Source organism: Aspergillus pseudoviridinutans (assembly GCF_018340605.1).
Source record: "Aspergillus pseudoviridinutans IFM 55266 DNA, scaffold_8, whole genome shotgun sequence".
NCBI classification, from domain to species: domain Eukaryota; kingdom Fungi; phylum Ascomycota; class Eurotiomycetes; order Eurotiales; family Aspergillaceae; genus Aspergillus; species Aspergillus pseudoviridinutans.
Window position 1 is genome coordinate 100,638 of NW_025091288.1, and position 27,946 is coordinate 128,583.

The 27,946-nt window shown below is 51.0% G+C and overlaps 8 protein-coding genes across 8 annotated transcripts; 1 reads left to right on the forward strand and 7 right to left on the reverse strand.

Moving 5' to 3' along the window:
* Nucleotides 1-532: 532 nt before the first annotated feature.
* Nucleotides 533-1,924, reverse strand: Asppvi_010127 (uncharacterized protein; the record flags this gene model as incomplete). The annotated part of the gene is made up of 3 exons (XM_043305973.1): nucleotides 533-1,455; nucleotides 1,515-1,607; nucleotides 1,666-1,924. 3 exons carry the CDS (start codon nucleotides 1,922-1,924, stop codon nucleotides 533-535), a joined length of 1,275 nt encoding a protein of 424 aa, XP_043161908.1.
* A 2,138-nt stretch (nucleotides 1,925-4,062) lies between these two features.
* Nucleotides 4,063-6,057, reverse strand: fmpF (phenol 2-monooxygenase fsqG; the record flags this gene model as incomplete). Its single annotated transcript, XM_043305974.1, has 4 exons — nucleotides 4,063-5,246; nucleotides 5,315-5,584; nucleotides 5,640-5,920; nucleotides 6,002-6,057. 4 exons carry the CDS (start codon nucleotides 6,055-6,057, stop codon nucleotides 4,063-4,065), a joined length of 1,791 nt encoding a protein of 596 aa, XP_043161909.1.
* A 724-nt stretch (nucleotides 6,058-6,781) lies between these two features.
* Nucleotides 6,782-11,900, reverse strand: fmpE (nonribosomal peptide synthetase-like enzyme fsqF; the record flags this gene model as incomplete). The annotated part of the gene is made up of 2 exons (XM_043305975.1): nucleotides 6,782-7,752; nucleotides 7,832-11,900. 2 exons carry the CDS (start codon nucleotides 11,898-11,900, stop codon nucleotides 6,782-6,784), a joined length of 5,040 nt encoding a protein of 1,679 aa, XP_043161910.1.
* A 695-nt stretch (nucleotides 11,901-12,595) lies between these two features.
* On the reverse strand, nucleotides 12,596-16,677 carry fmpD (ABC-type transporter fsqE; the record flags this gene model as incomplete). The annotated part of the gene is made up of 5 exons (XM_043305976.1): nucleotides 12,596-12,944; nucleotides 13,007-14,350; nucleotides 14,413-15,265; nucleotides 15,316-16,417; nucleotides 16,483-16,677. 5 exons carry the CDS (start codon nucleotides 16,675-16,677, stop codon nucleotides 12,596-12,598), a joined length of 3,843 nt encoding a protein of 1,280 aa, XP_043161911.1.
* Nucleotides 16,678-17,400: 723 nt separating this feature from the next.
* Nucleotides 17,401-19,441, reverse strand: fmpC (ATP-grasp enzyme fsqD; the record flags this gene model as incomplete). The annotated part of the gene is made up of 2 exons (XM_043305977.1): nucleotides 17,401-19,346; nucleotides 19,396-19,441. 2 exons carry the CDS (start codon nucleotides 19,439-19,441, stop codon nucleotides 17,401-17,403), a joined length of 1,992 nt encoding a protein of 663 aa, XP_043161912.1.
* Nucleotides 19,442-20,490: 1,049 nt separating this feature from the next.
* Nucleotides 20,491-21,657, reverse strand: fmpB (N-methyltransferase fsqC; the record flags this gene model as incomplete). Its single annotated transcript, XM_043305978.1, has 2 exons — nucleotides 20,491-21,232; nucleotides 21,302-21,657. 2 exons carry the CDS (start codon nucleotides 21,655-21,657, stop codon nucleotides 20,491-20,493), a joined length of 1,098 nt encoding a protein of 365 aa, XP_043161913.1.
* Nucleotides 21,658-22,235: 578 nt separating this feature from the next.
* Nucleotides 22,236-23,797, forward strand: fmpA (fructosyl amino acid oxidase fsqB; the record flags this gene model as incomplete). The annotated part of the gene is made up of 2 exons (XM_043305979.1): nucleotides 22,236-22,284; nucleotides 22,353-23,797. 2 exons carry the CDS (start codon nucleotides 22,236-22,238, stop codon nucleotides 23,795-23,797), a joined length of 1,494 nt encoding a protein of 497 aa, XP_043161914.1.
* A 210-nt stretch (nucleotides 23,798-24,007) lies between these two features.
* Nucleotides 24,008-25,570, reverse strand: fmpR (Zn(II)2Cys6 domain-containing transcription factor fsqA; the record flags this gene model as incomplete). Its single annotated transcript, XM_043305980.1, has 1 exon — nucleotides 24,008-25,570. The coding sequence occupies one exon, from the start codon at nucleotides 25,568-25,570 to the stop codon at nucleotides 24,008-24,010; it is 1,563 nt and encodes a 520-aa protein (XP_043161915.1).
* Nucleotides 25,571-27,946: the final 2,376 nt, after the last annotated feature.

Sequence of the window (27,946 nt, forward strand, 5' to 3'; positions counted from 1 at the left end):
CGATCGACTGCAAATACTGCTAGCTTGGGGATAGTTAAAGGAATCCGTAGTTTTGCTAGACGGAACCAAGATTCAGGCCTCTTATATATATTTCATAATTTTGACCTTGTTACTGTAGTATGTATTAGGTGGCTTCCTGGCAATGTGATGAGACAGGCAATGACAGTTTGGGCTCGCTGTTCAAGATGAAGGCGGGTGACAGCATGTGAGATTCCACTACAAGTGCTGGCGTTGTGCCCGTCCTGAAAGCAGAGAGGACGCAGAGCAAAGAGAGCGTGAAGAGAATGCCTGGCAGGAGTCTGGTGAGGGATTCGGGTAGTGGCTCTTGAAGAGAGAGCTATGCTTGGCAAGGCCTTTTGGACGAAGGCTAGAACCTTTCACTTCCTTCCATTGTTTTAGGGCACCGCTGTGCAGCATGCGTAATCTGACAAGAAAAGTAACTGATTAGACGAATGAATGTATCCCCTACCCGAGTTCCAATTAAACCGCTACATGGGAGCACACCAAACTATATCAAGTCAGTCTGTACGTTTTAGAATACCCCAACTAGGGAGCCGGTACACTTCCATCTGGACAGGGTGAAAAACACCCCCGCGAGAAAGTATACCCCGCCACAGAACCCAACTAATCCGAGATATTCTTCATGATAGGGCGTGCTGTTGGCTGAGAGGATCTCGCCAGCGATGGGGATGGCAACGAGCGCACCCACGCTGACGAAGGAGTATACAGTCCCATAACGACGGCCATACTCGGCAGTCTCTGAGATTTGGGCGACACAGACAGGGGCCAAACTGATGGCTGAGCCACTCCAGAAGCCAAATACGATGGCGTATGCGATGATGGCGGCATTATTGGACGCAGCGGGCATCCATATTGTGAGTGTGAACAGAGCGCAGACGAAGGTAGTTATGATCATGACGTTGAAGCGACCGAAACGGTCGGCGAAATAGCCTGGGACCGCGCGACCAAAGATGGAAGCCGCATTAAGGATGGAGGCGAGTTGGTAGGAGAGGGAAGGGGGCAGACCGTTTGCTTCTGCGTAGGATGGGAGGTAGGTAAGGGGAATAAGAAGGGCGAAGTCAATAAATATAATGGCGATGGTGAGGAAAGTGAAGGGCATTTCGCGCAGGGCACGAAGGTTGATCTTCCCATTGTTGTTCGCATTGGTAGATAGTGAAAGCCGTGTTTTGAGGAGGAGGATGCAGAGAATGCAGAATACGCAGCAGATGAAGCCCAAGATACGGATGGCCCAGGGGAATCCGACGGTTTCAGCAAGATTGTAGATAACGATAGGGAAGATTATGCCACCGAATCCACCAGCGGTTGCGGCAATGCCGGTKGCTAGCGCACGACGTCGCAGGAACCAGTGAGTAAGACAAGCGACGCTAGGGGTGAAGACCATAGATGAGGAGATGCCGCCAAGAACACTGAATCCAAGCATGAATTGATAGTACTCTAGGGAGCAGTGAGAATGCAGTTAGGCTTGATTGAGTCGGAGGTAGAGTGGACCATACCTTTTGCCACACTTAATATCATGATAGAGCCTATGAGCCCTATGCATCCAGGTATAAGCAAGGGTTTTAGCCCATAGGCGTCAAAGGCGGGCCCTGCAATCATCAGCTGGCCCATACATGCATGGTAATCAAGGGATGAGAGCCTACATACCAACTTGAACGCTTCCAAAGTAAAGGAAAAATGAATATAAACTGAAAATCCAACCGACTGACGCCTTTGAGTAGTCATTTAATTGATCATTTGCCAACCACGCTTCGAGCACCCCAATGGTGTTTAACAACCCAAATGATGGCACCATAGCACACCAGGAGCCCAGAACCACACTCCATGCACGCCAACCACCGTCTGGGTAGTCAGATTCATGATCCAGAGACGGGTTCTCCGGATCCTCGATTATGGAAATAGCCATGAGGTGAGGTGTTGACGGACGGCGGAGAAAAAGAAATTAGGTTAAGTCTGTGAGGAACAAAAAAACTATCGGAGCAGGGTCCTAGACCAAGGAATCGTGGTAAACTAAACTCCTTCCGGACCCCGATATCAGCAGGGAGAAAGCGTAGCTCCAACATCTGTGCTGGACTCGCTCCAGTTTAACGCTCGGGGTCCGCGGACCGGCCGGATGTTACTTGCTATTGGAAAAAGCTTAAGTTCATCCTAAATATTCTGTAGCATAGAGGCTTTTTTTTCATTTCTCTGGTTCAGTCTCAGAGACTACCCCTCTCTCCCTCTCTCTCATGCACAAATGTTTCACAAGAATTAAATGAAAACAGAATAGAAGAGTTATTAAGTAAATAAATACAATTAGGTGTAGATACTCTATGCACAGTAAGTCATCCTGCAGCMCTAGCATGAGTAGCACTTTCAGATCTCTATCTTTCTCAGTGATATGGTTCAGTAGTGACTGCCTATCTAGGCCTATCGCGGATTTTGTAGTGGAACTCACATTGAATTGCACCAGGTCAGGGTAGGTTCTAATTTCTAAAATTTAAACCTGAAATCGCAGCAGTTCGGTTCCAACTGGGGTTGGACTCACCTGAACTCAGACTAAATGCAACTCTAACAAGTTCGGGCGAGTTCAAAACCAGTTGGCACCGAACCGCTGCGATTTTGAGTTGAAATTCTAGAAATTGGATCCAAACCTGATCCGTTCTGATTTGGTTCAAGTTTAACCGCAAAATCCGCCACTAGGCCTAGATAGGCAGTCATTAGCCTATCTAGGTGGGCGGTAGGGCTAGGCAATATCTAAAATTTCAATAGTTTTTAGAATTCAATTTCTCCTATCTTAGGCCTATACCTAGGGCCTATCTAGCATACTTATTTAAAATTATTATTTTTATATGAATATATGGTAATTATTATTATACTAATCTAATTCTAAAATATCGATTCAATATCTATAGGGTTGAATGGGTAGTGGTTAAAATTATCCTTAGATTCAATTGATTATCGAAGGTTGATATTCATATAAAAACCATCACCACTTTCATACCAACCCCTGACAGAAATGATTATTCCCTTATATCTCACCAACCACTAGATATTTTGAATTGATATTTCATATTTAGATAGACTAGATACTAGGCTATCTAGTGATATTAATATTTCTAGAGAATCTAAGAAATTAGTGATTACTAAGCAAAATGGTTTTTAATAGTTTAACTGATGCCCCCCTGGATCCGACCCTGACCTGCCCCTAACCAGGTGCAAGTTTGGAATCTAGGAACTGAACCTCACCGCTGCGAGTTCGGTGAGGCTTGGATTTGATTTTACCGGTTCGGTTATGCAACTCTATTCTAGATAGATTAAATAGGAACCTCTGGCTTAGTAGTGATATCTTTAGCTTCTACCCCCAAGGATATAAGCCCCAGTATCTGAATGCACATTTTAATTAGATGATAACCGTTCTTAGGCATGGTAGGCAATAGATTTGATGAAAATAGTGAGTTTGGATAGTATCAAAGAGTTGAATACTAGAATGTAAACAAATATTCTTCCTAAGTAGACGCGTTGCCATATAAATTACTAAGTGGCTGCGTCAGAAGGATACAGCCAAGCTTACTAGCGTGGGTCAACACTTTTGGTGCACGCCTCCGTGCATGCCGACCAAGGGTACGGTCTCACTCAATCGCATTCAGGAACAACTGAAAAATTTTCAAAGTTTGGCTTTGCATTGCAACTCACTTTGAACGAATTGCAAAGAAAAGGAAGGGATGGTTTAGAAGCAAGACAGGTAGATATAAATGCGTCGGGTTGTCAGGCGTAGATCGCTTAAACCCGCCATTAGGATGAAGACTTGAATTGATCAGCTCTAACAGCAGTAAGGGTCTCCTGCATATATAACTGCTCTGCCACTTCACGATTTTTGTATGTACAAAGAATTTGTCGAGAAAAACAGAAGGTTAGATATCGATTGAGACATAAAACGAATATGAACACTATTCAGGGAAAACCAGGAGCCTTAAGTACTCTAAAGTATCTTTGCCGGTGACTCCGACCTCTGGTGTGTATTTCTTTGAAGAAACACTGATTCTGTTTCTTTTTAGTGCAATCTTACAAGTTCGCCCACCGCTCCGGCACAGTTCTCGACGTTGGCTTGAGTCCATCGAAGAAGTCTATCAATTCATGAGTTTCTTCGAAAGAGGCAATGAGACTGATATATCCATCCGGCCTCAATAGAACTAAAGCGCCGTCCTCCTTGCTGAGTCCACAGCGCTCATACACATGCCCGTGACCCTTATGGTAGCTCTCATCATCGGCATACACAGCCCAGTAATTCCACCCATCTTCGTCGCTCCACGGCCGGAAGGCTGGATGAAGATCCATCAATTCGACATCGGCGCGCCTGGCTCCATGGATTGTGATTATCTCCAGACCAGAACTTTGCGGAAGATGTGAGGTGAGCCAATCTCCCAGGAGATTGAAGCGGCTGAGCGCAATTTCTTGGGAAATGTCGCCCGGGAAAACAAGCAGGCGGAAACGGCCGTCACTGGTGAACCGATGGTATGCTTGGATAGGCACCGCGTCGGATTGATTGACCATCTGGAAATCTGGTAGACGTTTTCCCGGTGCCAGGTTTGTGGCTCGAGGATGAGACGGCGTGAGAAATTGCTTTGTTTTCACGATGAGCGACCGCGAATACTGGATCTGAATCCCCGTAGTGAATCTCTGCCCGGCGAGATATGCTTCGAGGAACTCGTGGTGGGTGATATCCCTTCGGGTAAATGACTTCAGGTACTTTCGGTCGAAGTCAATGAGCGCCTGCGCGATGGGCCGACGCTCGGTCTGGTATGTCGAGAGCAGGGCCCTGCTCGCCTTTTGCTCCAGACAATACCGCAGCTTCCAGCCAATATTGTATCCGTCTTGAATGCTAGTATTCATCCCCTGACCTGCCTTGGGGGAGTGGGTGTGGACTGCATCGCCGGCCAAGAAGATCCGGTCATGACGGGCGAATTCGTCGGCCACCCGCTGCCCGACGCAGTAGGCCGACCACCATGTGATCCGCGCAGCGTCGAAGGTGTAAGGTGCCAGGATGGCTCGAGTGGCCTTGAGAAGAATCTCTGCCGTGACGTTCTTGGCATCGATGGATGTGTGGCGACTTCCTCCGTCCATGCTGATGTATAAGCGGACGAGTTTGTCTTCGCGCGGGACTCCCATGACGGTTCCCATGCTGGAATGGACTACAAACACTTTGCGAATATCTGGGAAGTCGGTCTTGGGCACCAGATTCATCACCCCTAGCCAGACCCAGACCCTCATCAGTGATCAAACTCCAACGGTGTCGGTGGAACGATCCATCACTCACCCCAGGTGGAGTCTGTCAAATCTCCAGAGAATCCGATATTGAGATACTTGCGCAACCAGCTATGCGCACCGTCCGCTCCAACCACATATTTCGCACGTATCGTCTCTTGGACGTGGGTTTCCCTGTTCTGTACCGTGATGGTGAGAGGATATGCCTCGGGCTCGTCTTTCGTCAAGGGATCGATTTGCAAGCTGACGGGTTGGGTGTTCCAACTGACTTCGACGGTTTTGTGTTTGTAGAGGTTTTCCACCATGACGCGCTCAATTTGTCCTGGAAAAGGGAGTCAGCCGGTGGCTTGGTTGCCTTCAAGAATCATGGTTCATACCTTGATCCAGGGTCACCTCTCGCGCCTTACCCAGCTCCTCCACCTTATCTGGGATGGTCATCGTCCGTGTAATCACCCCATCCTTGCCCGGGTTCCACAGCACGATTTCTTCGCAGGGCTGGCAATCGTTGAGTACTGTGTCGCCAATACCGAAGGAGTCCAACACCTCGATCGAGATGCTTTTCAGGCCGTCCGCTCGACCGGTCTCGAGCGGCCCCGGCTTCCAGTCGATTAATCGCACACGACGTTTGCTGCCGTTGAAGGAGTTCGCTGTGGTAAGCCTTTTGTGCATCCGTTAGCCTACTCTTCCTCGCCTAGCAGTTGTTGGAAAGAGAAAAAAGAGGGTAGATCGCAACACAGACCCTGCTGGCCCGGCGCCGATGATCAAGACTTCAACATAATCACTTGCATTGGCCATGGTCACGTGGGCTTGAAAGCAGATTCGCTAGACGCCGTGAAGTTCTATGGTTCGAGAAATTAGGGTACCATGTGTTCGATAGCGACTCTCTTCTCACTATAAGCGGCTCCTCCTGCTGGTGCTAATGGACCAATACGGACACTCTGTGGCGCATTCGGGCCGACTGTCAGCGCTGACCGAGCCGACTCCGAATAGTCGGCCCGGTTAGTTCCATGCAGAGGTTGGTACTTGGAAAGAGAACGAAATAATCAGAAGTAGTGTAAAAGGTACTCATCTTACGGTAGTGGTGATGGTGCAATAGACAGCCAACGGTATGAAATACCGGGACTTGCATACATGGAAGATTATCGTTGGAAACCGCTTTACCATTACTAATTTACGAACCATTAGTATCTTGCGTGCAAATGAAATAGCGATGAAGGTACGGTTCTTCTTATCTAGTGACCTTTGACATAATTTTATGTGCTATGAAGACAACCCCCCTCTGAAGCTATCCAATCGTACGATATCAAGGGTTGGGCTTTGGCATCTCCGGCGGCATATCCTGTTGTAGGAGAGAAATCTATACGCAAGGTCAAACGATCACCCAAATGCGTAAGTTGTAAATTATATCAGTATATACTCTTATTAGGTGCACAGAATTAGAAGTTTTCACCATTCGCTTCGACGTTTGGCAAGCACGAGGGAATGGTACTTTGGAGAGCGTGTGTATTCCATCTGAATACTATTTTCCAGCTTTCAAAGTCTCCAGAACTGAATCAAGCTCCACGCAAAACTCCTGTACTTCCGCAACAGTGTTATAATGCACGAAACTAACCCGGATGAGACCTTCAGCGCCCAGTCCCAGCACGTCATGCGTTGGTCTTGGAGCCCAGCAATTTCCAGACACAACGCGGAATCGCCCCCTCTGATTGACCTTGTTGGTCACCAATGTAGACGAGTGTCCAATCACCTCAAATGTAATCACCGGCACGCGCTTCCTAGGGTCAGATGACTTCTCGCCGAAGATGCGAAACACCTGGGGCCGGCGTCGGAGATACGCCAAGAAAACGTCCTGGAGCACCGTCTCTTGGGCAATGATGTTGTCCCAGCCCACCCGTTTCAGGTATTGGGTGATCGGCACCAGGGCTTCTTCAAGCTCGAAGGAGTTAGCACCGAGACGCAAACGCCAGTCCAGACCCGGCATCTCGCCGAGGAAGAAGTGGCTGATGCCCACAAGAGCGCGTTTCTGAGCGCTACGGCGGCCGTACAGTTGTGCGACATGGGGTCCAAAGACCTTGTACCAGCTGAAGCAGTAGAAGTCCACATCCAGGGCCTTGACGTCAATGGGTCGGTGCGGGGCCCATGCCACTCCGTCCACAACGATGACCGCCCCGGGAATCCTATGAACAAGGTCCGCCACTTGGCGGATTGGATGGATGGTACCCACCACGTTGGAGACGTGGTTGCAGGCTACCAGCCGGGTCTTGGGCGTCAACAATGGCCTCAATGTGTCGAGTGACAGAACTGGGTCGTCGCCGGGTGGTGGGGCCCACCATTTGATGGCGATTCCCAGGTCCTTAGCGAGGGCAAGCCACGCCGCCGCGCTGGCTTCGTGACAAAGAACGGAAACGATGATCTCACAATCCGAATTGAGCAAAGGCTTTAGTGCCTGGCCGAGGGAGCGAAGTAGGAAGGTAGTAGATTGGCCAAAAGCTGTCAGGATTAGTTGATTGGCACCTCCAACGGGAAAAAAAAGACCTTCGTCTGTGGCGTGATCTACGGAAGTACTCACCTATTTCATCGGGGTCGGCATTCATGAATGCTGCGAGCTCGGCGAATCTATCTTGAAGTCGCTGCGTTTTCGCGGCACTCGCTGGATCATCACGACCCAGCTCATAAGGAAATGAGGTCATGTATCGGTGTGTGCTCTCAGCAGCGTCCCGATGTAACACAGTTCCCGCAGCATTGTTGAAAGCTACGACGCCGTGGTGCAAGGCCGGAAACTGCTCTCTCAAGCTTTGAACATCAATGACATCCATCACGGGCGCAGTACTCGCTTCCGATGTTGTCGGAGTCAGCACCGAGTCCGCTGGGATCAGAAACCGCGAGTTGATCAGATATGTGATGTTTGCTTCCAGCGCCGCTTGAACTCCGGCACTTGGGTCCAAAGGTCCGTGAAACACCCCAATTGGCTCATCACTAGCCTCTAGCAGGTAGAGCAGCGGAAACAGCACGTGTTTTTCTTTCTTTTGGGCAACTGATTGTTGGAGGCGTGCGAGCCATTGCTGCCGACGGAGGGGTTGAAGTTCAAATCCGAATTTCTGTTGGAGAAGGGCCCACAAAGTCTTGAATCTCAGTCCATCCAGTACCTTTGTGACGGGTTTAGCGTCTTCTTCAAACACGCTGTGCAGAATCATTTGCGCTACTCGGGTGATGTCAGAGATAAAGAGCCAGCTGTCCACTTCGTCCTCGTTGTAGAATCCCATTTCTACACACGCAGCGATCAATCTCCAGATAAAATCGGATTGATTTGCAAGGCCTCGCTCAGAGTCGCCGATGATGAACCCTGGTTTCACGATTCGAACATGCCGAGCCTTGGAGCCTTTTTGATTGGCGAATCTACGGACAATCTGTTCAGAAACGGCCTTTGATCGTGCGTAGCCGGATCCCTTTAGCGACTTCGTCGCATTTTTCTCGTCGTCGCTGTCGTCGAAGCTAAGCTGCTGCCCTCCCGATACAAAGACAAAGCTACGCAGGGGTTCTTCGCGATTATGTACCGCTTTCAGCAGCTCGACCGTTGGCGAGACGTTGGTTTTCTTCAGTGTTTCATAATCCTGACTGTAATGCACCTTAGCGCCGTTGTGGATGATCGCGTCAATGCTCGGAGACGTTTGGCCCTGCAGCATTTGCCATTGAGAGTGACTTAGCCCAAGCTGTGGAAGCGTTAGATCACCGTGCCAAACGTGGAGTCTGGTACGATATGCATCCTGCCACCAGCCAGCCGAGATTGCCTTTTGTACGACACGTTCTCGAGCTTGGCTCTCCGATGATCCCCGGACCAACGCATAGACGTGCGTGCTTGGTCGAGCCAACAATTGCCGTAGCATCTCAATGCCAAGGAAGCCAGAAGCTCCCGTGAGAAAAACGCTGCTGCTATTTATTTCCAGAGAATGTTGGTTGGGGGCCGGCATATCGGATCTTGGTGGAATGCGGATTTTATCCCGCATACTCAGCGGCTGCCCCTCACCTATTCCCAGATCGTGGCTCTTGTTCGCATCAATCACCGAAGCAATTGATCGTACGGTGGCCCTCGAGCTGAGAATATCTGTCATGGGGACTTGGAACCCAAAATGTTGGGTAAGGAACATCGACAGCGACATGATCTGGATCGAGTCGATGCCGCCTTCCTGCAGGTTGAAATCGCGCCCTTCGTACTCTCGGCGACGAGTCATATTGTCGCCCGCGACAATCTTGGCGTACTCGCGAGCAATTGTCCTAGCCGTCGATTCATGAGCCAGCAACTCATTGCTCAGAGTATGCGGATTCGCGATTGCCTCCGAAGGTCGGCTCTGCATGTCGGAGATCCACTTGGTGACCCGACCCCTGTCAAGTTTCATGGAGCTGTTGTGTGGTAGTTCATGGACCACCAGCAACTCATTTGGAATCATGAATTCTGGTAATCGTGACGACAGGAAGCTTCTCATATGAGTGACCGTGATGTTCTGATCATATCGTATTGAGAGCTGTTTGCCGTAACTGTTGCCGCCGCTGGACTTTCCAGCTTGCACCACAGCTACCAGCCTGTCTTTGAAAAACCCTGTTCTGATAAGGACAACGACGCATGATTCTACACCGGGGAGCCGGCTCAAGTGGTGCTCAATCTCTCCCAGTTCGATGCGCTGGCCGTGATACTTGACTTGATCGTCAGTGCGACCAACGAATTCTAGCCGACCATCCAGGGTGTCGACACTGTATCGGAGAAGATCACCCGTCCGATAAAATCGCCGCACAGGAGCCATTAGGCCGTATGCCCAAGAAGGGTTCTCAATCACTGCGGCGTCAGTCTTGCTGGGGTCGTTGATGTATTCCCGAAGCAAGCTGGGCCCTCCGACGACGAGCTCACCTACGGCTCCAAGTGGGACCAGTTGGTTCGGGTCACTGGGATCAACGAGGATGCAGATTGAATTATCGAGCGCATAGCCCAGAATTTCCGGCCGTTCGGCCAAACGCGTAGCGACACAGGGCCCGGTCTCTGCTGGCCCGTAGCCTTGATGAAGTGAGATGCCATCGATTGCTTCCCACTTTCGGATCACCTCCTCTTTGAGTGCTTCTCCGCCGAATATCAGTGTCTTGAGGGCTGGGAATCTAGTAGGTTCCAGGAGGTTTGCCAGTGACGGAGTGATAAGTGCCAGTGACACGTCATATTCGGCACAAAACTTGGAAAGGTTAAATCTGCGATCTTCTTCACTCGGAATGCAAACGCAGCCGTTGAACGCCAGGGTAGTGAAGATATCCGTCATGAAGATGTCCCATGTGGAGGCGGCGAACTGTAAGGTTCTCGCACCATGGTACTGGAAAGCTCTGCCCTCGGCCACCATTCGGGTAGCGGCCGCACMGTGCTGGATGACAATTCCCTTGGGCTTGCCGGTTGATCCCGACGTAAAGATTATCACGGCAGGGTCCGCGGGTTGAACTTGAGGCAACGATATATGTAAGCCGGTATCGTCCACCGCGTAGTGCACGGAGTCCGCCGAGATGGGTACAACGGTGTCGACGAGATCTGCAAAGATCGAAGCTTGAGCATTGGAAGCTACAATCACCGTTGCCCCTGTCTCTTGGATAATTTCCCGGGCCCGGGACTGAGGTTGGGAAGGATCAATCGAGGCGACCACTCCCCCAGCCCTGAGAATCCCGATAATTGCGACAACCATCCACACGCTCTTTTCAAATGAAAACGGGACGTACTGACCCTTGCGCACACCTCGACGCAGGAGCTGGCTCGCAACGTTGTTGGAAAGCTGGTCTAGTTCAGCGTAGGTGAAAGATCCATCCCACCCCTGCACAGCAGGCGCTTGAGGAGTAGCTCGAGCTGACTCGAGGAAGAGGTGGTGCAAACACTTTCTTTCTTCAAAAAGCGGTGCGGTAATAAATGAGCTGATGGCTCTCTGATCTGCTTTGCTGATCGGACGCTTGTAAAGTAGAGGATCTGCAGTCCTGACTCTGGTATTGATTTCCAGAAGTGTAGTCCACAAGGCAGATGCAAACTTGGTAGGCACCGACGACTGCTGAGTGTAGAGGCGCAGATCTCTGGCACCTTCTTCTGACCAGTGGAGAACATAGCTGAAGTCATTGTTGGAGTGATATATGGCAGTGAAGTCAAGGGCAGTATTGACCCTACTGCCGTGTTGTGAAGGATCAAATGTGACAAACTCTAACTGGGGCCCGCTGCTTTGGGCAAAAGCTGTCGGGGTCGTGGACCAGTGTGAGACCACAACCTGTGTGGAGGCTCGTCCACTTGAGTGCCCCGAGGGGCCGGCTTTACCGATAATGGCAAATGCGACCCTATCAGACGCCGCATATTGGTGTAGCAGTATCGCCCAGGTCTTGATGAGTACATTCTGCTCTTCGATGGTCGATCTTGGCGCATCAGGTGATGCGTAAGGGAGGGATTTTGCCAGTCCKGTGCGGGAGTTGGCCGTTTTGGATCTGAGGGTCAAGACGGGCAGATGTGTCAAGGGAACGTCGATGCTGGACACATTGGCAAACTGCGAAGATTGTCGCACAGTTCCATTGATGTTCGAGAAAGCATTCTCGACATCGTCGTCTAGTTCCTCACGGTGATTAGGGTCTTGTAACAACATATTGCAAAGAAAGACCAAAAGGGGTAGCAACCACAGAGTTACAGGTGCTGTGTATGGCCCTACAGATACGTTGAATCTGTAGGTGCGCGGAGTCCATTTCATATGCACCTTCAGCTGGGTTTCAATCTACTAGAGAGGGCCAGAGCTCATAATTCGGCATGCAGCCCTGATATCGGCATTCGGGGCGCCTGTTCGGCCACTCCACTCCGACAGCGACTTGGGACCACTTTTCGGAAACGTAGTCTGGCAAGGGCAATAGCCGATGGGAAGCGCAGATTGTGGGCCCATGCGTATAGGCGGATTCTCCGTCGATTGATTGCAAATACTGCTCGGTTGGGGATGGTTGAAGAAATCCGTACGGAGGGTGAAATAAGGTGTCGCTAGGAAGTAACAGACATTATACGATTGGATTCTTTTGCACCTTGGAGCTAAGGCATCAAAACTGTTCTCTACATACATGTATGCACGTGCACCACCACCGCCACCACCAGTAGTAGAAGCTCTTACAGATCTGCGCCCTTTGGCAGAGGTTATTGCGATCTCCGAGCACCCGTATGGGCCTCTGCGAGATCAAAAATAGTAGAACGGAATATTCCTGCTTTTCTACAAATCTCCAGGCCCCAGTCGGCCGATGATATGGCTTTAGATAGGAAGGGACGAATGATAAAAATGGATATCCACGCCTGTCTTGTCGATCAGTGCAGTCTCTGCATAGCAACCATTTCCCAGTACTTCCCCCTCTTCCCCATAAGCTGTTCGTGGGTTCCAGTCTCCAATAACTTGCCATCCTGCATCACGCAAATCGCATCCGCATTCTTGACGGTACTCAGGCGATGCGCCACCATGATTGTAGTCCGATCCTTTCTGATTGTATCCATGGCTTCTTGGACAATAGCCTCCGATTGGCTGTCAAGTGCCGATGTGGCCTCGTCAAGTAGCAGGATCTTGGGTTTTCGAAGAAAAGCCCGTGCAATGGCGATGCGTTGCTTCTGGCCTCCGCTCAGCATGCTGCCCCCCGTGCCGACCAAGGTCGATAGCCCATCCCTGTTGATGCGATGAGTTCGTGCGGAAAGAGATTACTTGAAGCATTTCGGGGGATTACTTACGGAAGGGACTGCACAAATTCAAGAATATTCGCTTGTTTACAAGCCTCCAGAATCTCGTCGTCGCGCACTTCCTGCCGTGCCAGACCAACAGCAATATTATCTCTGATTGTGCCGGAGAAAATAATAGTTTCCTGGCTCACAAGCGAGATGTCGAGACGATACTCGTCCACATCCCGCAGTCTGATATCTTGCCCGTCGATGAGAATCCGGCCCTGATCTGGATCGTAGAAACGCTCGAGGAGGGAAACACAGGTACTCTTTCCGCTTCCACTTTGGCCGACCAGCGCCAGCGTTTGACCAGGCTCCACTGTGATGTGGAGGTCGTCCAGGGCACGTCTCGTCGGTCGGGATGGGTAGGTGAACGAGACATGCTCGAATTCCACCCGACAAGCGCTCAAATTCTGCTGAGTTTGATTCTTCTCTGTGCCTGCCTGGGCGGGCGGTGGCGTGGTCGGGACCATGTTATTGATTGTGGGCTTGAGATTCATAATATCCTGAATCTCTCGGCTTGCATGCATGGCCTTACTTGCATCAGGGGCATACGTGAAAATCGACCCGGCGATTTGCGAGCCGGAGATCAGACTGACAAAGCAGATATAAACCTGGAACGTCGAGTACTCGTGACTTGCGATTAGCGTGCCACCATACCAAAAGGCAAGCGCCGCGCAAAGATACACAATCGACGCAGATGCGGCATACAAGGCGGAGGCCAACAAGATGGAGCGAAGGGATTTTGCGGCCTGGCTTGCCAAAATACCTTCATAGCGGGCCAGAGCATGCTCCTCGAGCCCCAGCGACGCAACGGTTCGCACCGTACGGACCAGCTCTCCTGCGTATGCTGCCGATTCTATTCCACTCTGCCGGACCTTGCTGTCGAATGTGGATAGAACTTGCAAGCGCAGCCAGCCACAAGCCACCACGGTCGGAATGGTTGCAGTGCAGACAAGAGCCAGCTTCCACCCGATGGCCAAAGCGAGGATAATGCCTGCAATGATCGTCGAGATGAAAGTCAGAATCCCGCCCAGAACGGGTCCTCCCATACCTGCAAGATCGTTGGTGCTCTTTGATAGCACACTGGAAAGCGCACTGGGCGCGTTGCCCGGTACGTCGAAAAAAGCCATATCCTGCGCCAAGATAGAGCGAAAGCATATCTCGCGAACGCGCCCGGCGAGTTTTTGGGTTGCGTAGGATAAAGTAATCTCGACGCCCATCCAAAAGAGAAAGGTGGTACCGGTCAGCATGACATAAAGCCCAGACCAGAAATTGACTTCGGATCGGAGTTGCGAATACTGAGGAGGGGCGAAGCCGATGGCTGTCAGGATTTTCGCAAAGAATACCGATTGCCTGCGGGGAGCAACAAGGTTGGTCTCAGTGATAGTAAGTGGGAAATGTAAAGGGAAACTCACACTGGGATGGTTAAACCCGCAAGTACGGCATTTGCGAGTCCGAAGAGCAGAACCTTCCAATCTCTCTTGCTTAGACGTGCAATGAATCCGATGGTTTGCAGTGCACTCAGTTTACGTGATTCCCTCTGCGTTCCCTCCTCTTGAGCGGCCGAGGATAGCGCAACCTCTTCCGTCCGTATGTCTTTCTCATCGACATAGTCCAGGTTGCCACCATAGGGGGAATCATCATCATCATCATCATCAATGGACAAGCGTGTGCCGTCAAGGGTCTTCTGATCATTAGTATCTCCAATCTGCTGCTTCTGTACCAAGGCCGCATAAGCCCCGTTCTGCGCAATGAGCGCATGGTGCGTACCCTCTTCCACAACCTTTCCTTGGTCAAGCACGATAATGTGGTCCGCGTTTTGAATCGTCGATAGCCGGTGAGCAACTATGATGGTAGTCCGATGCTCGGCTGCCGCATCCAAAGCTTTCTGGACCGTTGCCTCTGACTTGGAATCGAGAGCGGAGGTTGCCTCATCGAGAAGAAGAATTTTAGGATCTCTGATTAGGGCACGGGCTATGGCTACCCGCTGTCTCTGCCCTCCGGAAAGCTGAAGGCCCTTTTCTCCCACGTGGGTGTGGTAGCCGTCCGGCAAAGCGCTGATGAAGTCGTGGGCGTTGGCTTTTTTGGATGCTTGAACAACCCTTTCATGCTTTTCGGACTCCGACAATTGATCGACAATATCCGAACACCCGTAGAGAATATTTTCCAAGATTGTAGCGTTAAAAAGAACCGGCATTTGATCTACAAGGGCGATCTGGCGTCGCAGCCAGCGAAGATTGAGAGACTGGATATCATGTCCGTCGAGCACTGGCCGAAGTGAGAAAACTGTACCTGCGACGCAACCGGGGACGACTTACAGACTGTTCCACTGGTCGGCTCGTAAAAGCGTTCCACCAGTCCGAGAATACTGCTTTTCCCACTCCCTGACGAGCCTACAATGGCTGTCTTCTTCATTGCAGCGCACCTCAGAGACACATCATTGAGGATATCAACGTCATCCCGGGAGGGATAGATGAGGCCGACGCGGTCCAATACAATATCACCCACTACGGTCGAAGGCTCGTCACCTTGCTTCATCAGGGGATCTTGTGGAGACCGCCGCGCGATCGACTTCAGAATTTCCCCTGTGATTGCAATTCCAGAGAGCAAGGCCTGCGCGGAAGGGGCGATTCTAATAATGGCAAAGGACCCGATCGTTACGGCCAATGTCGTCGCGCTCACTTCAGCAACGGACATCTGGCCCCGGGTCAGATAGATCGAGCCGGCCCAGAAAGCAAGAGCGTAGATCAGATTCGGCATGGCATTCATCCAGGCAATCATCCCTGCGACCATGTTTTCTGCCTTTCGGTCTGCCTTGGCGGCCTGCTCCAGCACGGACAAATAACGCTCGGAGAGGAGGGTTTGGATCCCGAACGCGGTGACATGTTTGATCGCGGCGATGGCCTCTTCGGCAATCCCGGCAGCCTGAGAATACAGTTCCATCGCCCGCTTGTGATGTTTGACCATATACGCCCCTCCCAAAGTCTCCGTCACGATCATGATGACAAAGAAAGGGCTGATGATCAACGCGGTCTTCCAATACATGATGAAGGCCACGACGAACGCAGCGCAGAACGTTGCGATAGCGGTCAGCATCACCGCCAGCTTGCTCGTGACCGCTTCCTGCACCGTCCCCATATCGGACATGATGCGACTCGTAATCTCGCCGGGGCCCAGGAGATCAAAGAAAGCCATATTCTGGCGCAAGATGGCGGCAAGGTATGTGGTCCGTATCGTCCGGGCAATGCGTTCTCCGGTATAATAGAACCCCACCGTGGCGACGTAGGTGAAGACAAAAAGACCGATACTGAGGTAGACATAGTACAGACTAAATGTGGCGGTTTTGGAACGCAGTTCGGAAGCGGGAACGGTTCCTGCGGCGAACCCATCGTAAACGCTGACGAGAAGACCGTAGATGACCTGCCGGCATGAGATGAGTTACTGCATGGGGGCGCAAATTATGAAACTTTCCATCATGAACTGACCGGGACCAGAGGATTCAAGGCGCCCGCGAGGACAGCACATATCGAGCTAACAGACAAGATAACTCTATCCGAAAGTGTCGCGTACGCAAAGACATTTTTGCGTTGTCCTGCCTCTCCACCAAGACCATTCAGCTGGCGATCAAGGATCGCTCGCTGGCGCTCGTCCAGGCGAGCATCGTCCTGCTGTGAGACCATGTGTGGCGGCGTCGCACTGACTCAGCAAGGATTGAATCGACGACGAGATCCGGCATTAATGCGGTAAGAAGCGAGAGGCAGGAGGGAGTCTAGGGACGAAATAAGATTTGTTGGGGCAAAGGACCAGGATATTTGCGTGATTTTTGCTTCCAGGGATCTTTGCAGGGGTTAACCATTAGTGTCGGTGGACAAGACTCCAATCCGGTCCGAATGCCATTTGAGCATCGGAGCCCCGACGGTGTCGACTGTTGTTCGTTATTGTGCATTCGAGGTGGTGACAGAACAAGACCGGCCATGATAGGGCACTTCTGGGGGCTTTTCTTTTTTTTTTTCCTTTTTCTCTCTCTCTCTGTCCTTCAGAATAGAACATCTTACCCTGTACTTTCCTGCCTCGTACCATATCATGCCATGCCATCCAACATGACGATGGCCAGTGATTCCTAGTATTCGAGTATAGTTGATCTACCGATGGAAGTGTGAAGTGGGCGGACTCGGTGGCTACAGGCTATTAAGCCTTTGTATAATAGCTAGTGTGACTTTGTTTCCTTCTATCAACATCCATGATCTTCATTTAATGCGCCCTTCCTCCCATCAATCACTGGTCTTGGGCATTTATCATCGCGTCTACAACGGCTGTTAGGCGTACATGAGTCTCGCGTAGCAAAAGTTCTAACCACCACCAATTCTGAGGCACTCCTTCACCCCTAGATGTGTGCGGTCTGCTTAGAGGAAGGAATAGCGGACCTCCTCCCGGATCTGCCGCGCCAAATCCAAGGCTTCCTGTCGACCAGCCCTTGAAAAGACGTTGAAGTAGGCCAAAAATGTATGACGGCCCGTGGTTGGGTGAGCAACTTTCTGGCCTCGCTTCACCAAAGTGGCACATCGACTGATGTGTTTGGCCAGGTCGGGTCTTCGGGCGATCAAGTCAGCGCAGATGTCGTCCGTATCAAAGATGCCCTGGCTCGAGGGTGGGAAGTCTGCCGGAATGAAAACCATGATACAGGTATACTGTGGACCACGCCGGTACGGCTTAGACAATGCACGCGCCCTGTCCTTATCACCAACCCCCAGGACCACGGCCAACCCCCAGTAGTCAATGCCGTAGGTAGATTCGATGATATGCGAGCCGGTCATGCCAAGAGGGCGGGGGTTGATTTCAATAAGCCAGGCCGTTGGTTCTGGCCGAGTCGCTTGCGGAGCGCGCGGCTGTAGGTCCAGCATCCCGTTCTGCTCCCGGTATTCCATCGACGAGTTCTCGACCCGCCCTTCCAGGTGCATAACGCCATTCCTAATCCCCAGTTTCAGGAGCGTGCCAACAAAGCTGTTGATGAGCAGATCCAACTCCTGAGACGGCAGCGAGGAAGGGTAGACGCTGTACAGCTCGTGGAAATTGGTCAGCGATCCCACAGTGCGCCCATTGACGTCCGCCGACTTGGGGAGGTCATCGCAGATCTCGGCAAAAAGGACTTGGCCGTCCAATAAGACAAGGTTGACGTCCACTTCCGGCCCGTCGCAGTATTTCTCCATCACGAACTCGGTCCCATGACGCGATGTATCGATCGACTTGATGGCCGCTGGGAGCGCATCGGGGGACTCGACTCGGGTCACTCCTTCTGAGCTCCAGCCATCGCAAGGCTTGACTATGAGAGGATATGGAAGCTCAACCTCCTTTGCTATTTTGAGCGCTTCATCAATATTAGACGCCGAATAGGCTTCATGGCCCACATATTTGCTGGTCAGGAACTTGTTCGTGGCGATGCGCATTGAGTCCGGTGGCGCGGTATCAACTCCGATCTTGTGGGCGATTTGAGCAATGTAGTACCAGAACGAGTCCGCAAAGGTGACAATACCGTCCACCGGCTTGCCATAGGCCCTGATTGACGCAAGGATGTGGTCACCCACATCTTCCTCCGGGGGATTCGTCAATCGAGTGGGAATGAAAGCCTCGCGCCACTGTGCCTGGGCAGGGTCTTCCAGCCAGTGTCCTGAATTCTCCAGCACGACCACGTTGATTCCAAGCTCCCTAGCCGCACGGTAAAAGCCAAGTCCGTCTTCAGGATGTGAGCTATTTGCGTCCACTAATGCAAGCGTCCTGCGTCGTGGTGTTCCCGGCTGTATCCACGGAATCGAGAGTCGGTCTTCAAGGTCTGACTCGACAATTCGAAATAGAGCTTGATATTCAGCATCTGAGACATGCGTAGAGCCACGACGGAGAATCAGGCCGCCGGCGGCGGCGGCAAAGTATGTCGTAAGGTCCAAGGGACGGGAAATAGCAACTTTCTTGCCAGTGTAGGTCTGCAGCGGCTCCGCAAAAGAATGTGCCGACTCGACATATTCAGAGTCTCGAAATCGCAGAGGAATGATGTCTGACCGGACGATATACCCACTGTGCAAGGGCACAATCAGTTTCACTGCGCACTTAGCCCCTGAAGCCGACGCGCGAAGAGTCTGCAACAAGAACTCAAATGCTTTGGGCGAGCCAAGAGAGTCTGGTGTGATCTCATTGGAGGCTTTATCCTTTTCGAGTTGAAAAATCCGAACGTCATCCGGCGCATTCAACAGGTCAGGCCCATGATATCCAGGCTCCTCCCAGAACAAAAAGTCGAGTGATTGCCAGGAGGTTTCCGTAGAGGAAGAATTTAGGAGGAACGAGAACTCCCGGAATAGGACTGTTTATCTTTAGCGTGGAAAGATTCCAGGCAATGATATCCTGCTTACCCTCGTCTTTCTTTGACCTGACTTGAAGTCTTTCCAGAGCTGCCATGGCGATATAATACCCTTCCACTTTCCTCTGTATCTATCGAATCCAAAGTCAAAAACAAAAAAGAAAGAACACTCTCACATCGCTCACGGAGAAAAGAATGATGACAATGTTTCTTATCGCCCCATCATACCCGCAGATGGCCGCATTATCATCGCCTAGCTTTACCATGAGGCACTGAACCTTCACAGGTGCTTGAGTTCATACCAGGACCTGTAACAAGACCCCGAAGTGGAGTCTTCGGGGCTCAGCTGGCCGAAAATCAACGATGCCAAGCCCGAATATGCGGTCCGAAATATAGAATCGCCGCCTCTTTTTGAACTCCGTCTTACCATCCTTTCTCTCCTATGGAATATTGCGTAGTTATATAAAACCCCTAAACCCTTTTTTCTGGTATCTTATATACCTTAAAGGGGTAATTAATAAGTCTAATAAGGTAGTTAATCCCCTCTTCATCGCTAATAGTACACCAGATCTTTCAGAAGGGGTAGGCTGACCAGCCTAGTAGTCTTGTTAGACCTAATATATATAGAATTGAAACCCCTAGGTGTTTTATAACATCTTCATATTTTATATTTGGTAAGTGCAGGGTTAGGATTTATAGGCACTCATCTCTACCTAGCTAAAAATAAGGAGTAGAATGAGCCATAGTACTATACATATAGGGTAAAGGATTAATCTTCACAGTCATGGTCAATTAGGTATCCCTAAGTAATAATGGCATTGAGCTCATCCTATTTCTATGCAGTTCGGCGACCCACCATACTAACATTATTTACTCAACACACCAGAGTACAACAAATAGAAGGAGGGGATCGAACACCTGGCCTGAGATACCTCATACTGTGCAGTTGGGTGTCAAGAAGACTTCATCCATAGCAAGTCCATACGCATACCTTGCGGCACTAGTATTTCTGCGGAATATTCTATAAGGTGTATAACTGGCAAATACTACATGCACATAAGTCTATCGTGATTCATAGACCTGAAAATTCATTCTGCAAGCAAACTTATTCGTACTCGCTGGATTTTTGCAGCAAGTAAAAGCCTAGTCAAGAGAGAGAATCAATTAGCGCATGGGCCAGGTACCCCAGAAGAATAGCAGACTTGCCGTAAGACTCATCGGGATTCATCCACCAGTCAACAACGTCCCCCCCAGCCTCTCTGCAGATATCCACCACCTTCGGCTTTGGCCACTTCCCACTTCGAATGGAGCGGATTGTTTCCCCTTTCCGGAACGTAAAGGTCTCCCCACCGATCGTGAGGGTCAAGTCTCGCTCTGCCACGTAGAAGCTCTCATGCATCCATAGCTCGGGGTTCCATCGACCGAGGAAACTCCAATTGCTCATATCGAACGCATCCGTGTCGAGCACGTCGTTTGCGTGCCGCAGCCCATTCAAAACAAATTTCTGATTCGACGGGCCTTCATACGCGCGTGCGATCTGCTCGTGGTCTTGACAACCGTCCAAGGCAATAATCATGGAGGCACCGGTGCTGAGAAAGCTCCGAATGTATTCGGACGCCTCTGGCGGGGGGAAGTTGGCCATGCTATTTCCCAGCCACATCAACGATGTGTGTCCACTTCTTGGGTTGCGCTTCAGCCAGGCAGCGCAGTCTTCATACGTGGCGACTAGACCCTGGATTCTGATACTCGACACCGAGGCGGGAAAGATCGCTTGAAGATTGCGGAGGCCTCTTTGGAGGGCTGCGCGGTCCACATCGCAGGCAATGTAGTGAATGTACTTTCTCTGAGACTGCAGGATATGTAGTATCAGAGCTGTCTTCTTCATGTTCCTTCAAAGATACTCGATGAGCAAAAGAATTACCCACTCGCGATCAAGACGAAAAGCTCTCGTCACTTACCCTGCACCCAGCTCTACAAGCCGGTCCCCAGATGAGATTGAACCTACGATATTTTGAACTTCATCGCGTAACAAGGCCCATTCTTTGTTGGCAAGATAATAATCGGCAGAGTCAAGGACTGCATTGAATAGCGACAAGCCCTGATCGTTCCAGAGCAATAGAGATGGCAACTCTCGCTCTTCAGCCCTGAGTCCCTGGAGAATGGAAGGCGCTAAACTGCCAGTAGCAGCCTGACGACGAAGATTATGTACTTGTAGCCCGCCATAGCGTACTCGGCGAGAAGAAGCATCTGGTTGGTAAGCCGCGTTTGCAAATGGCGATGGCCATCCACGTGTGTCTTGGACGTTGGTCGTCATAGTTGTCAAAAGTGAGAGAACGTTTGCGATGACCGTGCTAAAGGATGCCAAAAAGCCTACAGATCAAGGGACACCGTTTTCATAGAGGTCCGTCTGGAGGAACACTGGGCATTTAGTCACTGCCGGAGATCACCTCTTCTTCGGTTCACCAACAACCGCACTGGTAAGCAGTCGGGCTGAATATTCCGTACGCATTCTACTAATAGAAGGGCACTGATATCTGTCTAGTCCACAAATACACCACTCGGCCTCGAAGTGTATGGACTGAACATAGATTGTCTGCTATGTTTCATGATCCTACACCGTAAAACTTCCCGTAACATTCGGCGCCTCGCTAACACGGTTTTGAGGCATTCGGTCTTTGGATTCGGTCCCAGGAGGCCGACATCTGCAGGGTCGGGGGGGTTAGCCGATATATGGCTGACTGAGACCAAGGGTTGCCCGGCAAGAAGGTTGCCTGATCGGAGCCCGGTTTTCTCTTGTCATTTGAGATCAACGCTATATAGTGCTTGAAAAGGGTTCAAGGAATACGTGTCAGGTTTCAAATCCGGACAGCATTGACAACACAGCAGTACAACATGTCTATCCCTAACTCCCTCATCATTGTGGGGTCGGGTGTTTTTGGCCGTATGATGATTCCCCATGCACATTGTTTTGTCTTTCGACACAGAGAATCTTGCCTAACCATCAGACAGTCTCTCTGGCCTATGCCCTAAGCCTGGACGATCAATTTGCCGACAAGAAGATCATCCTCGTGGATCGATGGAACTTCGAGCCGTCCAACACCACAGGCTCGGTCCACAACCCGGCGGCCGCAAACGCAGATACCAGTCGCGTCATCCGGCGTGACTATCCGCATGGTCCATACGCTTCCCTTGCCCTAGAGGCCATGAAGCGTTGGCGGGGAAAATTCGGCGAGAACAACCGATACGTAAACCAGAGACTGCTTTTCTCCGGGGTAGGCTCGTCACTGACGACACCGCCGAAAGAGCTGGAAACGGTGAACTATATCAAGAAAGCGTATGCCATCAGCTGTGAGATGACGCCTGGTGGCCGAGACGCGATCCAAGTGCTTGACTCGCTTGACGAAGTCAGAGCTTTGCTTGGTAACACTCCCAGCCAGCCGCCGTATCTTCCCGTGAATAAAGACCCGAGTGCCCGCGATCTGAGAGGATACATATCGAACGACTGCGGTTGGGCCGATGCCGGGGCCAGCATTGAGTGGTTACGCCAGGAGGTTATCCGCCTGGGTCGTGTGGAGTGTGTAGTTGGTCAGGTAGAGAGCCTGGTTTACAGCGACGACCAACAAGAAGTGAAGGGAGTGAAATTCGTCGATGGGAAAGTTTTGACCGCAGAGCTGACGGTCATCGCTGCGGGTGCACGGTCATCGCACCTTCTCCGCATCCCGAAGCTTTGCGACGTTTATAGCGAGTTTGTGGCCTACATCCAACTCACCGAAGAGGAGGCCCACGAGCTCCGGCGCAGACAATGGCCCATCCTTGTTAACTGTCACCGTGGCGTGTTCACCGTCGGCCCGGATCACGACAATTGTCTGAAATTTGGCCACTTCTCGTACAGCGGGATTGTCGACGTGCTGCGCGAAGCCAGCATTCAAGTACCGACTCGACCAGACGGATGGGAAGCTCAGCAGAAATATTGGACCGATCCCAGATTTGGGTTCGGCGGAGAAGTCAAGGTCTCCGCGCTTGGAGACGTAGATGACTACGAGAATCCAGCCGCCCAGAGAGCGTTGGCAGATTATCGCCTTTTCCTACTGGAGCTGCTCGGCCCCACTGGGCTCCAGGGAGTTGACACGCTGGGACTGGACCAATCTGACAATCTGCTAAATAACATTGCGAACCGCCCCTTCACTCGGGTTCGTAAGTGCTTGTATAATGATACCCCGGCTCTCGACTTTGTCGTCGACTACCATCCTTCATATGGTAAGAGCTTATTCGTTGCGACTGGTGGTTGCGATCATGCCTTCAAATTCCTTCCCATCATTGGGGAAAAAATCCTCGCTCTCGTTCTGCGCAAGCGCGGTAACACCTCGGTATCACTGCCGGCAGGCGTGGAGCCCTCGCTGGAGGAGCTGTCTGAACTTTGGAGATTCCCGGTGGAACTACTACAGGGCGAATAGACCGTGGGGGAATAAAAATAAAAAAGAATTAAAATGGTCATTGAATTTCTACGGCTGGAATGATACTGTTATCCGGCCGTACATGATGGGAGATGGATACCTGTCGCTCTCTAGAAACCTTTTATGTACAATCGCCAAACGTTCCCTTCCCCCACCCGGACTTGTTCCCCTTCTTCAGCATCAACTCGTCGTGTGTACACGGTGCATCACTCAAAGATCAAGCTGTTTGAGTGCAGCTTGAATCTCCCGAATCAATCTTTTGGCAGCTACCTCCCTCTTCCCCTGGCCATGGGAGAGGCTGTTTGTTTCATTGTGCTCGAATAGCACGTCAATCAAACCAGCGGACAGTTTGTCTGCAAGAATGCCACATTTGGCAGGACTTGACACTCCCTCGTATCCCATCGACCCGAATAATATGTTCTCAATCTTCTCGAGAAGGCTGTAGCTCACATGCATCAGACATTCCAGCTGAAGCGTGTGGTGGCCATCAAGCGGGAACCCGTCGATGCGGAAGCCGCTTAATGTGGGTGGTATAGTCGGAGTAGGTCGGGTGACCGCGTGGAGGATCGATGTAAATATGTCTTCGTATGACTGGAGAATATAGGTGTAGCAGAAGAGGATCGACAACAAAGTTGACACCTCGAGAGACAAGGTCGGCGCGGTCGACGATGTCGAAGAAGATCTGACTGAGGACGAGGAGCAGGGCGTTGCGCCATTTCCCAGGCTTCGTCGTGCCTGGGAGTCCAGCAGCGCTCCATCGGCCAACCTGCTGCCCTCCGGCAGGATCGACCACTGTGACCTCGCCCGGCCTGCGCTGAAGTGCGAATCGGGCCGTGAACTTTTGATACGCTTAAGGATCGAAAAGAATTCCTGACAGTGATGCAGTGTCCGCCCGATGGAGAGCCAGCTGTATTCGTAGCCTCTCTGCATCGACGCATCTTCAAGGCGGCATTTGTCGCGCAGTAACATCTCGTTGAACTGGGCAAGCTCCTGTATGCAAGACCTCGCTGACTCGGCGGGTTGCGTCGATCTGGGTGATGATGGCCTGGTTCGGCCATAGGGGTAGTCGCCGGAGTCCGGGCCGGTCAGCTTTCGGGCTCTCAGCGAAGCCAGGTTTGGAGGCACGATTGAGTCTGTGTACACATCAAGCTCAAGTGAACCGGAGTTCCATTCCTCCGGGTGGTCTTGTTGTATCAGATCGATCGTGTTGTGCTCATGCATGTTGTCCATTGCTGGATCCCGACCCAAGTTGAGGTCTGATTCAATCAAGGGAGGCGTTTCCATACCCAAGCCATGTCCGTCCATTCTATGCTCATGAAGATACGTCATCCATTCGTGAGATATGCTCGGCATTGCAGATAGTGGATCAGAATCGTGGGACTGCCGTCTAGACTGCAGATCACTGTGGGCGGCGACTGAATCGCTTCGCTGATGGTTGAAGGATAAGGTGTTTTGGTGTAGCTTTGGGACAGCGGTGACTAGACTGGTAGGAGGAGAAAAGACTGGGCTACCGTGGTGATGGGCCAACGAAGATCTTTCCAGCGCTGGTTGCGTGGCAATCATCTGCTCTTTGAGGTTCGAGCCAACAGCTCTCCGCGGGGCAGGCCTAACGCTATAACATTCAACCTTGGCCCTCTTGCACCGGTCACATGGTATCTCATTGCGCAGGAGGCGACTACTGGAATTTAAAATTGGCTTGCCTGCACCCACGCATCGCAGCTTTTGGCCCCGGCACCGGTCACAGGCACCCTGTCGGCCGTGCTTGTCATCCATAATTTCACAGGGTTTGCGAGGGTGCTTTCAGGATGTGTGCATAAACATCAACTTGTACTCTACTGCGGGTTTCACAAGGGGGCTACGAGCGCTTAAAAGATTTGAGCTACTTTGGGGGCCAAAATTGTGAAATAGCAGGTCTCAGGCGCTCGCCAATACTGGCGACATATGGGATAGGATGGCGTACTCCTAGGCTGCGCTCGGAGGATGGTGGTCATGGTCAGAATAAGCCCTAACCCATGCAGAACACCAGTAAGAGCAAGCCGATGATGTTGGTAACTACAGGGGTAGGAGCAACCAGGGCCCGAGCTAATCTGAGTAGTCGAGCCTTCTTCTCTGTGGTTGGGCCGGCTGTGGGCGATTATATTTTCGCTGACCGAGATTGCGCGCCCAAGGGTGCGAGCAACCATAGGCCATCTCACTTTTCGGAAAACTTGAGGTAGGGTGACTGAAACCTGAGGGTGCGACTAGGGCGATTGCTGACCTTATTTGACGCGCACCTACTTGCGCGATGGTACTGCTGGCGACCTTATCCGCTCGCTAGCCTCTCCTGGCCGTGATTATCAGCGACTATTTCAGCAGGCCACCTTGATCGCTTATATCGAATTCAACGAAATAGGCCAGCTGCATCTTACTAGATATAATTTTTTAAGCATTCTAACTATAATTTTCCTAGCCTAGATCATCTACCTGAAAACTTCAATATATGTAAATTTATGGGGCAGAAATGTAACAGGCAAGGTCTGTAGGGTGCTCGATATTTTGATTTGTCTTTCTGCTCACTCCCTCCTACAGATCTGTGTGCTGTTCAGATAGACGATTGGTTAGTCGTAGCTTATTTTCATGTGACCTGCTTATGGGGGGCTTGCGCGAGTTAGAGAAAGCTCCGCGTCTTCCGGTCCGCAGCCGTCCGCGGTAATTCACAGCCTCCTGATCCTCCTTATAGGCCTGCGCCTGCCCAAGGCCCTTCTGCTGGGACCATTGTGCTGGGACAGGCAACGTGGCAGCATGGTTTCTATGCTAGTCACTATATACTAACACTGAGGGTATGCTCGCTGGCATAAGAATCCATTTAGCTGGATTGGTAGGAGAGGTAAAGGATGATTTCAAGGCTGACATGCACAAAATGATTTATACACAGGTAAGAGCGGACAAGATAATGTCTTGGAACAAATGGAGATGGTCCAATGACATCTCTTTTCTTAAGGTGTCTCCAGAGTCCAGACGGATGCCCTCGACCTATTTACTTTTTTGGATTTTTCCCCCGAGGCAGTAGCCCCGCAGCTTCCCGCAGCTTCCCGCACCTTGCCGCACCTTGATGAAATGAGCCGCTTACTGTGAATGGCTCCATGGCACCACACATAAGCTCCACCTGTCGCTATTTGAGGGGAAAATCAGATGTGAAGTAGAAACGGCTAACCATCCAGCCGCAGAGTAGTTGCTTCCCGAGCCATTCGATTGCGCTGTAACCCCTTTAGAGGAGCCAATCAATCATGGTAAACATGACGGAACAGCGGAGTGTTCCCCCGCCGGTCCCCCTAGGGGTCAGGATCGTAATCCAAGGATTCAATGGCCAGATGTGGCTGTAGATCCTCTGAGCGATATCAGCTTCAGAATCACCTTTTAATTTCCATACTGGAAGGGTCCTAGATTTTCATGGAGAAATGGCTATCAGCCGTTACTCTGTTAGTAAGGTGGATCAATATCCTTTGATTATGTTACTGCTTCCAGGCTACTACCATCACCAAAGGACTGTCGGTCAGCCTTTGATCAGCAGAGGAATCCAGGATCCACTCACAATGGCGCTGTGGCGGTCGCACGCGCCTACCAATGAGGGACTCATTCTATTGGTTTTATGATAAACTAGGCCCAAGAAGAGTTACGCCTCCCAGATCCAGGGCTCACCATTTGCTTCTTTTGTTCGAAGTATTTGGTATTTTATTAAAGTGGTTTGCCAGTTGGCCGGTTTCATGCTTGCTCTGATGGGGGATCTTTGACCATGCTTCTTCTGGGAACCAACCCACTGAGGCTGATCAATCCGCCTGGACCGAATCAATTGGTGAAGGTCTACCATGACAAAGTATTAGAAGTGGAACACCCTGCCCTTTCAGTCGGTAGACAGGTGGACGGTACACGAAGAGTTTGGTGTGCTGAGCGAATATTAGTCGGACATATCAGAACTGGCGCCAACTGCTAAGCAAAAAATCACACAATTTGCATTCCCAGCCAAGGCTCTCCTGGTTTAGGTCTACTATAGAGATAGTAGATATCTCAAGGGAATTATCCCACTCACTGCACTCGCAGCACTGCCAATCGCCAAGAGGGTCAGATAGGTAGTTGGTGGAAGAAGGAGAGGGGGGGGAAAAAGGAAAAAAA